Consider the following 16,574-nt stretch of genomic DNA (forward strand, 5'->3'; position numbering starts at 1 on the left):
TGGATGGTCAGATTTAGATTTCCGATCTTAGGGTTTTGTAAAATATAAAACCTCTTTTTGCCTCACCATTCTTTACTGGTCAAAATGAGAAAGTAAAAGAGGGAGAGGCAAAGAGAAATAACGAGAGAGAAAGAGGGGGAGAGAGAGAGAGAGGGAGAGAGAACGAGAGGGAGAGAGAAGGAGATTGAGAGAGAAAGACAAAGAAATGGTGATTGAAACATAGAGAGGTATGAAGATTAAAGCAAAAAACGAAGATAGTGAGTTGTTGGTTGAAGATAAGCTATGAAGAGTGAAGATTAACATCATGGAAGATCTACAGGAAATAAATCTATATTTCTTTTCTGCAAATATTCTCTTTACTCTTTACTCTTTATCTTTTCTTAGTAAATATTTTATTTTCAAGTATATCTGTATATTGGGTAAATCTAAGAAGAAACTACAAGTAAATCTTTTACAAAATTTTGATACAGATCTGCGAAAATAATTTCATGAATCTTTCATGTATTTAGATCTGGATATTTATCTATCTCGCTCTCTCTGTCTCTCTCTCTCTCTCAAAGATAAAAATGACAGAAGATTAGTATTTGTGTTAGTGTCTAATATTTGTGTAGATCTCTACTTTTTTTTCATGTTGATCTTTCTTTGAGTTAAACTAACAAATCTAGGGTTCATGGGAGTATTTGTGTTCTACCCAAAGAAATTAAAAATCAAAAAAATTGGAAAGTTGAAGATGTTCGGCCCGTTACCCGGCCCGCTTGATGCCCGTTATGCCCGTCATGGGCTAGTACCCATGGCGGGCTTTGTGCAAGAAAATCTTACTTTTGCCCGGCCCGAGCCCGCCCGAGAAGTCAAATGTTCATTAGTATATGGTACCCGAAACGCCCGAGCCCGGACTAGAAGTGCCCACGGGTACCCGAGCCCGGCCCGTTTCCCACCCCTACAACCGGTACTTGTTATATTTTGAATGACGGCAAGATGTTATGGCATTCAATGATGCGAAGATGGATGCAATCCCATAACATTTGATTCGGATACTTCCAAACTTGTGACTTTTATTAGGCCGCGGCTTTGGGGAATAAAGAAAATTCTCCGGGGAATAAATTCTCGAGGGAATCCAGATTTTTTTGAAAATTCTCCAGAGAATAAAATTTTATGGGGAATACAGAATACATTTTTTTGAAAGTTCTCCTCCATCTCATCTGTTCTCTCTGCCACTTCATCTTCTCGCCACCTCATCATCTTCTCCGGCGAAGGTCGCCGGCCGACGACCTTCAAAAAAAAAAAAAAAAAATTCTCTCTTCCTCTCTCCCTAACACTCCGGCGAAGGGAGACCTTCGCCGGAGGTCTGGTCTGTCCATGAACAATCCACTGTTGTTCGGTCTTCTGCTGAAGCCGAATACCATGCCTTGGAAACACTAACTTGTGAACCCCAATGGCTCAAGTTTCTATTACGTGACCTCAATTTTAACCAATCCTCTCCAATGACTGTTCATTGTGACAATCGTGCGACTCTTCGCATTGCCGATAACCCAGTCTTCCATGAATGAACCAAACACATCGAGACTGATTGCCACCTCGTTCGGGAAAAGATTAAGTCAAAGTTGATCTCGCCTCGCTAAACACCAACTACGGAACAACTTGCGTCGACATTTTTACGAAACCTCTTGGTGCGGATGCATTCAGAAAGATTACAAGCAAGTTGGGCGTCATTTCACTACCTACTCCTACTTGAGGGGGAGTATTATGAATATAGGCACCCAACCCTACTCGACCCGGTTTCATGCATGCACACGTCGATCCCATGAAGGGAAACTGATACTCTCTCAAGATCATAAGGAAGATTCAGAGAAGATCCTATCAACACCATTAGCCCACACTTATCTCTTATTTGTTTGTATCTTATTGTTAGTTTCGATTCACCCTAATATGTAACCTATATATACCTAACTTGTAAATAAATAATATACTAAGAGAATTTCAACTCACTGTTATCTCTCTCTCTCGCCTAACCTTCTCTTTCTCCCCTAACCTTCTCTCTCTTTCTTCTCGGTTACTCAATGGAATTACATAAGTTCTATAGAATTCACAATTACCATGGGACTTTTACCATCCATGGCCATTAATTTTCACTCAATCTACTCTCTAGTGGTTGGTGTGATATCTCCTTGCCTAGAGTCGTGCTTAAGTACTTGGTTGTCAAAGAAGACCAAGAATCTTACCATCTAAGATCGAATCTTTATCAATAATTCATGTTACTGCCCTTCCGACAAGTCATGCATATATGAGGTTTTCTTAGTTTTTTTTTTTGGTAAGATGAATGTCCATAAAATGGAGGGGCAAGTGTCTAAGTACTTACGTTAAAAATGTTGTTTTGTGATTCTACTCGAGTCGATCTTAACGTTCATGGTTTTCTCTTCTCGAGGCATGATTCATTGAGCTCGATGTCACACGGTGATTTGTGAGCTCGACGACCTCCACAATCGTCCATCTCAACATGCCTTTAGAAAGAGCTGTCCATCTCAACATGCCCTTAAAAAGACAGTTGTACTTCCCTTGAAAGAGTAGTTGAAGCTAATACGTAATCAATCCTATTTCATAGTTATAAGTATAAAAACACCATACAAAAATAAATCTTCTAGGGTTTTTTCACGTCTTCTTCGTTCTTCCCAATATGCATAAGCACTATCTTTTACTTTCTCTTAAAGATTGGTTTTTTCTTTTAGCAATTTTTTTTTTTATCTCAAATCACTTTCTTCATGCTTGAGTTCTAATTAAAGGTTGAATGCAACTCCAAATATGAAATACCTGCAGTTCTTTAAGTCAAATGATTCACATAGTCAAATCAAATATTGGTGAGACTTTAACTTATCATTGGAATTTGTTGTTATTTTTGAGTTTAATCTGATCAATTCAAATATCATGAATGAAAAGCATTAGCTTTCTTGGCTCAAATCCAACCAAAATCAACCTCCTTTTTGCCGAATCTAATAAGATTTTTTTTATTAATCCATATTTGTTTGAAATACGGGAAAAAATTCGCCATTGTAAAATTTTCACATTTATCTCCAAGTTTCAGTTTCACTCCCTCACTAAAGGTGTTGATATCTTTTGAGTTTTAGATAAAGAAGTTTTAGAGAGAGAGACACTGAAAGAGAAGAGTCGAATAATTTTCTACCAACACCAAAATCATAAGTCATTTGCGTCTTCAAAAATATATGAATATTACTCTTCCTTATATTAAGGAAAAATACAACCGTGAGGATTAATCTATAGAGATGGACGGCTGTGGAGCTCGAGCTCACAAATCACCGTGTGAGCTCGAGCTCAATGAATTATGCATATTGTCTAGAAGTCCTATTCAAAATTTAAAATACACTCCTTCAAAAAATACAAATTTTTTTAACTAATTTGAATAGGTCGCGGCTTTGGGGAATAAAGAAAATTCTCCGGGGAATAAAGACTTTTCTTAAAACTAGTCAAATAAGATTGACTTTTATGTTTCTTTTTTATTGCTAAGGGGCTTCTAATTTTAGAAGATGCTATAAAAAAAGGCTCCTTCATCTCATCACCTCTCTCTACCACCTCATCTTCTCGCCACCTCATCATCTTCTCCGGCGAAGGTCGTCGGGCGGCAACCTTCAAACATTAAGAAAAAAAAAATTTCTCTCTTCTTCTCTCTCTAACACTCCGGCGAAGGGAGACCTTCGCCAGAGATCCGGTCTGTCCACGAACAGACCGGATCTCTTCCCCTCAAAAGAAAAATGTTGCCTCAAAAGCAAGGAGAAGAAGCTATAGTAGTAGCAAACTGTAATGAAACTGAAAATGGAAGTCATCATGAAGAAGATCAATCAAAAGAACATTCTGGGTTTAATGTTAAGAGTTTCGTCTGGCATGGTGGCTCTGTTTACGATGCCTGGTTCAGTTGTGCTTCGAATCAAGTAAAACCCACACCCCAAATAATAATAAAACCCTAAAAAAGATCCAATTTTGAAGTAAAAAATTTAGCTCACGAATTCTCATTTTCTGCCATTTTTACAGGTTGCCCAAGTTCTGTTAACACTGCCATATTCATTCTCTCAGTTGGGTATGCTATCAGGAATCATACTTCAAATCTTTTATGGGTTGATTGGTAGTTGGACTGTTTATCTTATAAGTGTTCTATATGTTGAATATCGAAGTAGAAAAGAGAAGGAAAATGTTAACTTCAAAAATCATGTCATTCAGGTAATCAAACTCTACTTTTTAGAGAGAGAAACAATCAAACAAAACCCATTTCTTAGAGAGAGACAAAGAAAGATCTCAAAGATCCAATTCTAATCTCACTTTGTTTGTTTGAATTTGTAGTGGTTTGAAGTGTTAGAAGGATTACTTGGTCCTTGTTGGAAAGCAATTGGACTTGCTTTTAACTGCTAGAATATATGATTACATTAACTGTACTTTATTGAAAGTGTGGTTTTAAACCAAATTTGTTTTTGGGCCCAATATGAAATGTGGGCTTGAGTAAATGGGTCTATCAAACTAGAAGGGGCAAAGAAGGAAAAAGACTCCTTAAATTAATTAAAGAGAGGTAGTAGAGATTGATATGTCTACAACTTGAGTAAGCTTAGAGAGAGAAAGAACTAGGGCTTTCTTTGGAGAAGATCCTTAGTGAAGAAATTTGAAGTAATTAATTGGTATGTATCTATGACTATTATCTAATGTTTTTTAATGTCTTTTTTTTTTCTTTGGTAATGAAACAAACAACAACAATGTTTGTGTTTATGATGAATGGAGATTTGTGATTGAAGGATAGTTGGTTTGAGTATATGGTGCTAGATCCTTTATGTTATAGTTGTTATTTCTCTTAAATCTCCAACAAATGGTATCAGAGCTATGTTATCTTATCATTTCAACATTTTGAGAATCTAGGGTTTGTGAAAAAAATTGGGGATCTAGTAAGAAAAAATGACAAATATGGTGCAATCTCAAATACACACTACAAAAATACGGACTAGTTGTAACGGCTTTAAGCCGTTACAACAAGGAAAAAACCGTTACAAAAAGTGTAGTTGTAACGGCCTCGGGCCGTTACTATTTATGCCTAGGCTGTTACAATAAGTGCCGTGGCAATAAAAAATGTAACGAGCAGAAGCCGTTACAACTAGTTTTATTGTAACGGCTGTGCTCTTTTAAGCCGTTATAACTGAGTGCGCGGGAATTGTTGGCGGGAGTCAATTTGTAATGGCCGTGAGGGAGGACTAGCCGTTACAAGTAAATATTTGTAACGGCTTTGAGCCGTTGCAAATGTTTGTTTTTAAAAAAAAAAACCTGCAGCAAAATCTGAAAACCAGCAGCACTATTTTGCTGCTTTTACTTGCTGTACATTTCCCTGTTTCAAAGCCATAAACATTCAACCCAACCACACAAAACCTTTAAACATTCAACCCAACCACACAAAACCTTTAAACATTCAACCCAAACACAATATAGAACTTAAGCTACACAAGATGAAAATATATAGAAAAGATGATGAATTAACTAGTAAACTACTTTATAATGTCAATATGTTTCACAAGATGTCGATAGTTGTTTATCTGAGTACAATATCATAAACTAAACTAACGGTTCAGCTCCCTAAATGCATTTCAACTACTTACGAAATAGAGATAACAAGTAGGTACTAGGTGATGATAGATTTCATACGCAATGAGAGTTCAAGCAAAATCTCTAATCGGTGTGGATTCATCATTGCGCAAAACTTTAAAAACCCTGCCAAAACGATGAATATATACACATTAGCGCATTTAACATGACATTAAGAATTCTTCAGAAACAGAGATATCAGTAGAGAATTCTTCAGAAACAACCAATTTAAGCACAAACAAGTAACCAAATTACAATATGATTACAGTTGGTTCTAGTGAGTGGGTAGTGTTAAAAGAGTGATGATGGGGTTAAAAAGCTAGACTTAGTAGTTTACATGCCAAATTCAAATGCAAATGGAATCTTGTTGACATCGGAATCACACAACCTAGACTTAGTAGTTTACATGTCAAATTCAAATGGTCATCAAAGCAAATGTAAGCATAAAACCTGTAGGCATGGAAATGAATTCATAAAAATACTAAGAAGTACTCTTGCATATACACACTCACTATAAGGGTTTTACTCTAAAGAGTTTGCCTTTCTCGATCACATTTTCCCTATGAAATACAACAAAACATAGCATAAAACAGATACAAAAGTGAAGTAAATTCTAATGTGTTGGTGTTATGACTTAACTGAATTAGAGTGGGTAGTGTTAGTAGAGTGATGATGGGGTTAGAGAGCTAAACTTAGTAGTTTACATGGAAAATTCAGATGCAAATGGAATCTTGTTAACATCGGAATCACACAACCTAGACTTAGTAGTTTACATGCCAAATTCAGATGGTCATCAAAACAAATTCAAAAAACAGTACACATATATGGGAAACCATGAAGGAGAGACCAAACCTCCAAAAACATTGATCAAAAAGTTGCATGCTCCTTCAATAGTCACCGCTTCTGTAATACCAGAAAAGTTGTTTATAAAACTTGCCTAAACCACGTATTCACAAATTAAGGACTACAACAAGATGGTTGAGGAATTGAACAAGATGAAATTGAAGAAGAAAACATGCTTACAGAGTTGTTGTGAAGATTCTGAAGTTGATGGTGGTCGTTGTTGCTGTTGAATGAGTGCCATAAGTGCAGCCATATCTCTTCCTTGTCTCTCTTGTATTTCACGCAGTTCAGCCAATTCCTTTCTCAGCCCGTCATTTTCTTTTCGAAGACCTGAAACACCACCCGAGCTTGAATTTCTAAAACCTGCATCCGTAGGTGAGACAAAGGGAATCATTCGGATTCGCCCACGTGACTCTGGTGGCATATGACTACCGAAAACATCATTTGGACCAGGGGCGTCGACAAACTCGCTCGAGCTCTCGCTTCGTCGCCTCTCCTGATCTTCCTCCATCAGCTCCTGTTAACATTACATGCGCTTGATTACCTCTACAAGATTGAGTTCTTACACATTATATGAACAAAATAAAATTTAATTGAGTTTAATTAAAACTTTACAATTAAATCTGCTGTCTCTTGGTTAACGCAAGGTCCATCCGCTCTTAATCTAGTCTTGTGGAACATACAAAATCGACTAGGTTGAGTGCCATACTTCTTTTTATACTGCAAATATATAAAGTAAATGACAATTATCAATTTCAAACAAAACCAACTGAATTGAACCAAAAATTGTAAAAGAAATTGAAAATTTTACCGCATGCCCAATTTGGGCCATAGATTGACGCCCTCCAACATAAGGATGTTTTGTCATAGCTTTGTTTTTCTTGTTGGTCTCAGCTACCTTCTGTATATCGGAAGATGGTACATTGTTAGTACCTATGAAGTAAACTCAGTGTAGCTATTAAAGGAAAGACATATTTACCATTACGTCATCCCTAGACCAATATCGAATTAAGCCAAACCAATCAGTAGGGTCAACGCCAGGAGGGATATTTGCTCTGCACTCAGCTATATTAGGAAGGTGAGGTGTAAAATATTCTCTCTTAACTCTTGCTTTCCAAGTTCTCCATCTTTCTTTGAGTTCCTTCTTAATCCATTTTATAACTTCTTCATTCTCAGGGAAATCAAAATACACCTTTAAGAAAATAACATGGTAAAATAATTATATATGAAATAAAAAAAAAATACTATACTATAACGAAAATGTAGGAAATATTTACCCTCAAGTCTGTAATTGTGTCATTGATGGCAGCAGATTCCATTTTTTCCCATTTATCATGAATCAGAGGGAATCGAACTGGATCTCTAACAAATGAAGATATATAAGTCGCTAAGAACCCGGCAATCTTTCCAACAGGCCGAAAGCTATCATCCCATTCAACTGTGTATTTCTCGCCGTGATCCAGATCTTTCAGGAATTTTAATAAATCTCGTCCCCTCCCCTTCTTAGTAGGTTGAGTAGTTCCTCTATCAGACATCCTGTACAAAATTGGTCAGTTCACTTGTAACTGTATCTAAAACATATCTAATTATCCCATCTAATTGAACCAAAATTGAAAGAAAAAATACAATCGCGTAAAATAAACATTTATTCATTCATTAATTTATCAAAAACCATACAGATTGTGATTAAACTCATCATTAAAGGAAAAAAAGAACAAAACCAAAACTCTTCAAATTCTCCATCTTTGGTCACGCATTTCCAGACGATCCTTTGAATCTATTAGTTATCTGCATCACATGTTACGTCGTTTACATCTTTGTTAATATATTCGATTTCTTCATCACTAGCATCGTGGCATGCAGGTCCAACAGTTTGCTCGGTATCTGGTATAGGGATATTCATGTCGTAAATATCTCTAGGTCTATTGTTCACCACAACATGCCAATCAGGTTCAGTTAGATCTTCAACATAAAAAACTTGCCTAACTTGAGACGCCAACACATAAGGCTCGTCACTTTGAGTCGGCATAATACGATTGAAATTAACAAGTGTAAAACCTAAATCATCGATCTTTACACCTCTTCTTCCTTTGTTTGTTTCCTTGCAGACATCAACCCAATCACACTTGAATATTACAAATTCACATCCTGGTCCATACGTGATTTCAAGTATCTCCGTGACACGTCCATAATATGTTAATATTGCATCAACCGGATTTGAATCTCTTGCACTTGAGCCACAAGGTTGATTTGCATCGACCGCAACACCATAATTCTGCGTTTTAGCGTCTCTCTCGTTTGCAACAGTTTTGAAATTGTATCCATTAATTGTATAACCTGACAATTTTACGGCACGTGGGTGTATGCCATTGACAAGGTTGTCAAGTCTTTCTGGATACGGCTGTTTAGATTCTTTAAGATCTTTCACAAGTTCTTTAAACCAAGCACCGTACTCTTCTATGTGTTTTCTTTGAATCGCAGTATCATCTAGTTTACGATAGCGAAGCTTCAACTCTCTTTTGTGAGCACTGCAAAGAGGTTGCGTATTTTCATCATCTCTAGTAAAATACACTTAGAAAGACTTTCATAAATGAAGTCATAATAGTTAAAATCATACTTACTTGACATAAACGGAGGCATCATTGTCGTTTGACAAGATATAATGATGAATCTTATTACGTTCAGCAACATCCAGGTTCTTAATATTCCGAACAGTTCCAATCGGATTGTCGTCTGTGTACCGAGGCGCTACGTTAGAGCGTGTTTCAACGTCACTCATGTATCTTGTCATAAACGTGACACTCTCGTCGACAATATATCCCTCGGCAATAGAACCCTCCGGTTGTGCTTTATTACGAACGTAATTCTTTAAAGTATACAAAAACCTAATCGCACAAGTACCTCATTAGACAAGTAACACACGAGTAACTAAGAAATAAATTAATTAAACAAGAAAAATAAATACCTTTCAATGGGATACATCCATCGATATTGGACTGGTCCACCTACTTTTGCCTCTGATGCCAGATGGATGGCTAAGTGAACCATTATATCGAAAAAACTTGGTGGAAATATCCTCTCTAAATTGCACATAATAAGTGGAATTTTTTCTTCTAATCGCTTGTAATCTTCAACACTACCTACTTTTGAACATAACTCACGAAAGAACGTGCTGAACTCTATTAATATAGAGCACACTTTTTTTGGCAAAACCTTTCGAATCGCCAAAGGTAACAATTGTTGCATGATCACATGAGAATCATGACTCTTCAAACCAATTATCTTTCGTTGTTTAAGATCGATACGAGTAGAAATATTTGATGCATAGCCATCCGGAGTTTTGAGATTCTTCAAAACATTGAGAAACAACTCTTTACCTTTTTTGTCTGTAGAATAACATGTGGCTGGAAGGGTACATGTACGAGATCCCTCCTCTTGTTGTGGCCAAAGTTCTTGTCTAATACCCATATCTTTCAAATCCAATCTTGCTTTTTTATTATCCTTTGATTTTCCATCAAAATCCATAATGGTACCGAGAATACTGTCACAGATATTCTTTTCAATGTGCATAACATCTAGGTTGTGTTTAAGCAGATTATCTTTCCAATACGGCAATTCATAAAAGATGCTCAGTTTTCTCCAGTTACCAGGCATTTTGATGGACTCGTCATCTCTTCCTCTTTTTCTAGGAGCGCGTACACTCCTCTCAAGTTCCCTACCAAATTCGTGAATTGATGGGAACATTGCAAATCCATGAACAAAGGGTGAATAGAAATGCCACAACCTCTTCAAATTGTTCGGTTGATCAAGTACTTCAAGCAAAACTCACTTTAAAAGAAAAACAATATACACCCCAAAAAGAAAGAGGCTATGAGAGTTATGGTAGAGGTTATGATAACCGTAGAAGAGGCTTTGGAAGCCAAAGAGGAAGAAATTTTTTTAATAGAGGAAGAACAAATGAACCAAGAGGAAGAGGTAGAGGAAACTTTACTAGACCTTATAATAACCAAGGTAGAGACAAAAGGGATATTGAATGTTATAATTGTCACAAGCTTGGGCATTATAGTAATGAATGTTGGTATAAAAATGAAGTTAAGGAAGAATCAAATCTTGTTGAAGATGAATTAGAAATTAATGTTGATCCTACATTGTTATTTTCTTGTGATGGTTTTGATGAATCACAAACAAACACTTGGTATTTCGACACCGGTGCAAGTAATCATATTTGTGGAAAAAGAGAATTGTTTGTTGAAGTGAATGAAAGTGTGAAAGGGTGTGTAAAGTTCGGTGACTCCTCAAAGATACCGGTGTTAGGGAAAGGTAATATCCTCATTCAACTAAAAAATGGAAAACATAACTATATTTCCGATGTTTATTATGTTCCCGCAATGAAAAATAACATTTTGAGTTTGGGACAACTTTTAGAAAAAGTCTATGATATAAGATTGAAAGATCTTCATCTCACATTAAGAGATAGAAGTGGAACTCTAATTGCTAAGGTAAAGATGGCAAAGAATAAATTATTTCCCTTAAACATTCAACATGGTGATGCAAAATGCTTAAACTCTATTGTGAAAGATGAATCTTGGTTGTGGCACTTGAGACTTGGGCATCTAAACTTTGATGGGATGAAGACCTTCGCAAGCAAGAATATGGTAAGGGGCTTACCATGTATTGATCACCCAAACAAAGTGTGTGAAGGATGTATCTTTGGCAAGCATCATCGAACAAGTTTTTCTAAAGAAGGAAGGTGGAGAGCATCTAATATATTGGAGCTTGTGCATACCGATGTTTGTGGTCCATTGAAGCCAATGACAAATGGAGGTAACAATTACTTTCTCACTTTTATTGATGATTATAGTAGAAAAACATGGGTATACTTCTTGAAAAATAAATCCGAAGTATTTGAAGTGTTCAAAGAATTCAAGAATATGGTTGAGAAACAAAGTGGGTATTTTATCAAGAAACTAAGATCGGATAGAGGTGGGGAATTTACTTCAAGAGACTTTGATATGTTTTGTAAAGAACATGGAATTATTCACGAACTTACCCCATCATACACACCACAACTAAATGGAGTAGCCGAAAGAAAAAATCGTACCATATTAAACATGGCAAGAAGCAAGTTAAAAGAAAAAAGTTTGCCTAGAGAATTTTGGGGTGAAGCCGTTGCATGTGCCGTATACTTGTTAAATAGATGTCCCACTAAAAGTGTTCATATAAAGACACCTCAAGAGGCATGGGGCTATTACAAGCCTAGTGTATCTCATTTAAAGATATTTGGATGTATTGCTTGTGCAAAGATACCGGAAGCAAGAAGAACAAAACTTGACGACAAAGGTGAGAAATGTATCTTTCTTGGGTATAATGAGCAAATGAAATGTTACAAGTTGTTTAATCCAATTGTCAATAAAGTACTCTTTAGTAGAGATGTGGTATTTGAAGAAGATTTGGCATGGGAATGGAAAGGAAAAGAAATTATTCAAGTTGAACTTAGACTTGAAGGAGAAGAAGAAGAAGATGCACCACCAAGAGAATTTGAAAGAGACCCACAAACACCATCGTCTTCATCTCCATCATCCTCATCATCGGGAGGAAGTTCTAATGAAGGGCCAATGAAAACTAGAAGTTTGAGAGAAATTTATGAAGTCGTGGATAATGAAGAAGAATTGAACTTGTGTTGTTTTCTCATGGATTGTGATCCTATTAGTTATGAAGAGGCCATCCAAGAAGAAAAATGGGAAAATGCAATGAATGAAGAAATTAATGCAATTGAAAAAAATGATACTTGGGAATTGACAAGTTTACCAAAGGGATATAAACCTATTGGTGTAAAGTGGGTGTATAAGACAAAGAAGAATGCAAGTGGAGAAGTCCAAAGATATAAAACAAGACTTGTAGCTAAAGGTTACAAGCAAAGAGCCGGCATTGATTATAGTGAGGTATTTGCTCCCGTTGCTCGTATGGAAACAATAATATTGTTAATCTCTATAGCGGCTCAATATTCATGGAAGATTTATCAACTTGATGTCAAGTCGGCATTTTTGAATGGTATCCTAGAGGAAGAGATATATGTTGAACAACCTTTGGGGTATGTTAGAAAGGGAAAAGAAGATAAAGTTTATAAGTTGAAGAAGGCCCTCTATGGGTTAAAGCAAGTTCCACGTGCATGGAATGCAAGAATTGATAAGTATTTTCAAGAAAATGGGTTTGAAAAGTGTCCTCATGAGCACACTTTATATATGAAAATGAAAGAAGATGGAGGTATGTTATTTGTTTGTCTCTATGTTGATGATTTGATATTCACCGGTAATGATTCAAGACTATTTGAAGAGTTTAAGAAGAGCATGGTTAAGGAATTTGATATGACCGATATTGGGTTGATGGGTCATTTCCTTGGTATCGAAGTGAAGCAAATGGAATATTTATTTCTCAAAGTGGATATGCTAAGGAAGTACTTAAAAGATTTAAAATGGAGTCGTGTAATCCGGTAAACACTCCTCTTGAAAGTGGAGAAAATGCACAAGAAGTAGTAATGTAGATCCTACATATTTCAAAAGTTTGATTGGAAGTCTACGTTATCTTACATGTACAAGACCGGATATTCTCTATGGAGTTGGGCTAGTGAGTAGGTACATGGAGACACCGGATGAATCTCATCTTAGTGTTGCAAAGAGGCTCCTTCGATATATTAAAGGTATGCTCAATGATGGTTTATTTTTCTCTTGTGCACAAGATTTTAAGCTTATTGGTTATTCCGATAGTGATTGGGGTAGAGACTTAGATGAAAGAAAGAGTACATCGGGATTTGTATTTTTTATGGGTTACACGGCATTTACTTGGTCTTCCAAGAAACAACCCATTGTGACTTTATCTACTTGTGAAGCGGAATATGTAGCCGCTAGCTCTATGGTTTGTCATGCAATTTGGTTAAGAAATATGTTGAAGCATCTTCAATGCCCTCAAGTTGGTCCAACCGAAGTGTTCCTTGATAATAAATCGGCTATTGCTTTAGCCAAGAATCCCGTTTGTCAGGAAAGAAGCAAACACATTGATACACGCTACCATTTTATTCGTGAACATGTTAAAGAAGGTGATATTGAAGTGATGTATTGCAAGTCTCAAGATCAAATAGCCGATATATTTACGAAGCCCTTGAAGCACGATGTCTTTGAAAGAGTGAAGTGGATGTTAGGTATGAGAAGCTATGGAAATTTGGTTTAAGGGGGGATGTTGAAAGTGTGGTTTTAAACCAAATTTGTTTTTGGGCCCAATATGAAATGTGGGCTTGAGTAAATGGGTCTATCAAACTAGAAGGGGCAAAGATGGAAAAAGACTCCTTAAATTAATTAAAGAGAGGTAGTAGAGATTGATATGTCTACAACTTGAGTAAGCTTAGAGAGAGAAAGAACTAGGGCTTTCTTTGGAGAAAATCCTTTTTGAAGAAATTTGAAGTAATTAATTGGTATGTATCTATGACTATTATCTAATGTTTTTGAATGTCTTTTTTTTCTTTGTTAATGAAAAAAACAACAACAATGTTTGTGTTTATGATGAATGGAGATTTGTGATTGAAGGATAGTTGGTTTGAGTATATGGTGTTAGATCATTTATGTTATAGTTGTTATTTCTCTTAAATCTCCAACATACTTTTCTTTTATTTGGCTCTGTTATTCAACTCATAGCTTGTGCAAGGTAAAATGCTCAAAATCAGAACACTTGTTTTTTTTTTAGAATCAAATTTTTTGGATTAAGAATTGAAATTTGGGTTATTGATTTGTTGGGAAGAACAGTAATATATCTTCTTTGTAGATGTAGAGTGTTAGAGAGAGAGAGGAAGAGAGAAATTTTTTTTTTTTTTTATGTTTGAAGGTCGCCGGCCGGAAAATTGGCCGGCCGGCGACCTTCGTCGGAGAAGATGATGAGGTGGAGAGAAGATGAAGTGGCAGAGAGAACAGATGAGATGGAGGAGAACTTTCAAAAAAATGTATTTTGTATTCCCCATAAAAATTTATTCCCCGGAGAATTTTCTAAAAAATCTGGATTCCCTCGAGAATTTATTCTCCGGAGAATTTTCTTTATTCCTCAAAGCCGCGGCCTTTGAATATGGTTAGTTTTGGTATTTAAAGTGAGTGTGATTTTTTTTTTAAAATTCCGGACCGGAGGGGAAAGAATTGGGACGGAGAGGGGAAAGAAATTGTTTTAGGGGAAATTTCTTACTTCTGAGATCTTGGAGGAAGTTCTATCTTTGATCTCCACTTTCTCTCTCAAATCTCAATTCTCAAGTATATAGGGTGAAAAGGGTTTTGGGGAAAGTTTCATACGTTTAATTGCAACTACTGTTTTAGGGGTTTATTTTAACTCTTCACTTTCTCTCTCAAGGATTCAGTTGGACTTCAATTCTTTGATTTCTTGTAAATACTCAATAATTGCTTTGATGAGTCTATTGAGAATTGTAGAGATGATTAGAATGTAAGCTAACTGTTTGATAAAATTCTTCTAAAAAGATTGAGGGGTGAAGCTATTGCCAGTTGTGTTTATGTCACCAATTGTTTGATGAAATTTCTCTAAATTATTTTTTACTGCAGATTGATGTATATATGTCTTTGATTATGATTTGGGGATGAAGCTATTACCAGTTTTGTTTATGTTCTTATATTGGATTATTGAAATTATGTGCTCTTAATTTTCATTCTCAGTAGATTAATGGGAGAAGCTTAAAGAACTTCATTTGTAGAATATTATGTTCTATTTGTTTCCTGGTTTTTCTATTTTAGTTTGGCCTCCGCTTTGGGGAATAAAGAATATTCTCCGGGGAATAAATTCTCTAGGGAATCTATAGTTTTTTTTGTACATTCTCAGGAGAATATTTTTTTTAGTCTAAAAATGAACTTGATCAAACATTACCCCCTAATCTTCATCTTCTCTATCACCTTCACCACCACAACTTCCCACCACAACTTCCCACCACAACCATTCGGACCACATTCCTTCCAATATCAATTTCTTGAATCGATTAATCAAATTATCAAAACCATTTTTTTTAGAGAGAGAGAGAGTTATAAATAGAAAGAATTAGAGAGGGAAATGAGGTACTTTGAGAGATTGGAAGGTAATTTCCATGTCTGCTAATTCTTGAAGTAGATTAACCAAAGAATCTTCAGTTTGAAATTAAAATTTATATAACAAACAAAAGGGATTTGAATTCAGAAGATCAAATTATCTATAAACCTAAAAAAATGAATAAAACTCAAAGAATAAGACCTGATTAGGTTCTTCAAGACATTCCTTGACCATTAAAGATTTAGTCTGTTCATCATTTGAACCACCAAATATCTGATCTTCAAAATCATCTCCATCAATTGAGAGAAGACTTGAATTTTTTCCATCACACACTATTGTTATCTTTCCCCTTAATTTCATTACTAATTCTCAATGATTCATTATTAAGAACAGAAGAAGCATAAAGCTTCTCAACAATTCCATCTCTTCTCTGTTTCAATTCATCTTTGTTATCAGATGAAGAAACAGAGATTGCTGTATCGATTAACGTCTATACATCCACACGAGATTTCCTCAAAATTGACCTCAACTCATCCAAATCCATCTTTAATACCACAATTTCAGCCAATCGACCTGTTCTCCTATTCAGATCTAACAGAATCGAATCGAATCGAATCGAAATGCCAAAACTTGGCAAGTCTTAAAAGAATCTTAGATTTGAAATATCAATCAAATTAATAATGATGTCAATGGAGATAGAGAGAGAGAGTAAGAGAAGAAGGAAAGAGTAAGAGAACAAGAGAGATGAGATACAGTGAGTGAGAGATAGCAATTAGAGAGAGAGAGACATAAGAGAGATAGAGAGAAGATGAAGATTAGGGGGCAATGTTTGATCAAGTCCATTTTTCGACTAAAAAAAAACTAATTTTTGAGTCTATAGACCAAAAATAGGGTCCTAATAGGAGATTTAATCCTCTATAATCCTAAAAAGGATTTCAAAACCTAAATAATAATTTAAATGGATATCTAGTCCTTTTGGTCTCATCTAGAGAGAAAACACAAATCCATATAATACATATTAAAGATTTAATACCTATATTAACCTT

At 35.7% G+C, this 16,574-nt stretch overlaps 2 protein-coding genes and 1 pseudogene across 3 annotated transcripts; all 3 read right to left on the reverse strand.

Annotated features, from left to right (window-relative positions):
* Positions 1 to 5,509: 5,509 nt before the first annotated feature.
* On the reverse strand, positions 5,510 to 8,197 carry LOC147548276 (uncharacterized). 2 transcript variants are annotated; one of them, XM_086666281.1, is made up of 7 exons: positions 7,743 to 8,197; positions 7,445 to 7,657; positions 7,277 to 7,366; positions 7,081 to 7,185; positions 6,646 to 6,982; positions 6,475 to 6,525; positions 5,510 to 5,748 (listed from the first exon to the last, which is right to left on the reverse strand). In XM_086666281.1, coding segments are annotated over exons 1-6 (1,005 nt in total). In that variant the 5' UTR covers positions 8,001 to 8,197; the 3' UTR covers positions 5,510 to 5,748; positions 6,475 to 6,523. The 2 variants fall into 2 exon arrangements, with proteins under 2 accessions (XP_086522407.1, XP_086522406.1); XM_086666280.1 differs by lacking the exon at positions 6,475 to 6,525.
* A 26-nt stretch (positions 8,198 to 8,223) lies between these two features.
* LOC147548277 (uncharacterized) lies at positions 8,224 to 10,209 on the reverse strand. The gene is made up of 3 exons (XM_086668014.1): positions 9,431 to 10,209; positions 9,087 to 9,350; positions 8,224 to 8,993 (listed from the first exon to the last, which is right to left on the reverse strand). The coding sequence occupies exons 1-3, from the start codon at positions 10,207 to 10,209 to the stop codon at positions 8,246 to 8,248; spliced, it is 1,791 nt and encodes a 596-aa protein (XP_086524140.1). The 3' UTR covers positions 8,224 to 8,245.
* A 5,331-nt stretch (positions 10,210 to 15,540) lies between these two features.
* LOC147548278 (uncharacterized) lies at positions 15,541 to 16,072 on the reverse strand (annotated as a pseudogene).
* Between the last annotated feature and the right edge of the window lie 502 nt (positions 16,073 to 16,574).

The sequence above is a fragment of the Eschscholzia californica genome, unplaced genomic scaffold (genome assembly GCF_041429995.1).
Source record: "Eschscholzia californica isolate CP2 unplaced genomic scaffold, dmEscCali1.0.p SCAF_3, whole genome shotgun sequence".
Taxonomy (NCBI): Eukaryota; Viridiplantae; Streptophyta; class Magnoliopsida; order Ranunculales; family Papaveraceae; genus Eschscholzia; species Eschscholzia californica.

Bases quoted from the DNA above. Each gene is read 5' to 3' on its own strand.
- LOC147548276 (XM_086666280.1), bottom strand. From the start codon at position 8,000: ATGTCTGATAGAGGAACTACTCAACCTACTAAGAAGGGGAGGGGACGA. The intron at 7,186-7,276 runs GTAAAATTTTCA...ATATATTTGCAG, and splicing joins TGGCCCAAATTGGGCATGCG to TATAAAAAGAAGTATGGCAC. The intron at 5,749-6,645 runs GTAAGCATGTTT...TCGTTTTGGCAG, and splicing joins AGAATCTTCACAACAACTCT to GGTTTTTAAAGTTTTGCGCA.
- LOC147548277 (XM_086668014.1), bottom strand. From the start codon at position 10,209: ATGTTCCCATCAATTCACGAATTTGGTAGGGAACTTGAGAGGAGTGTA. The intron at 9,351-9,430 runs GTATTTATTTTT...TTGTGCGATTAG, and splicing joins TGGATGTATCCCATTGAAAG to GTTTTTGTATACTTTAAAGA. The intron at 8,994-9,086 runs GTAAGTATGATT...ACCTCTTTGCAG, and splicing joins GATGCCTCCGTTTATGTCAA to TGCTCACAAAAGAGAGTTGA.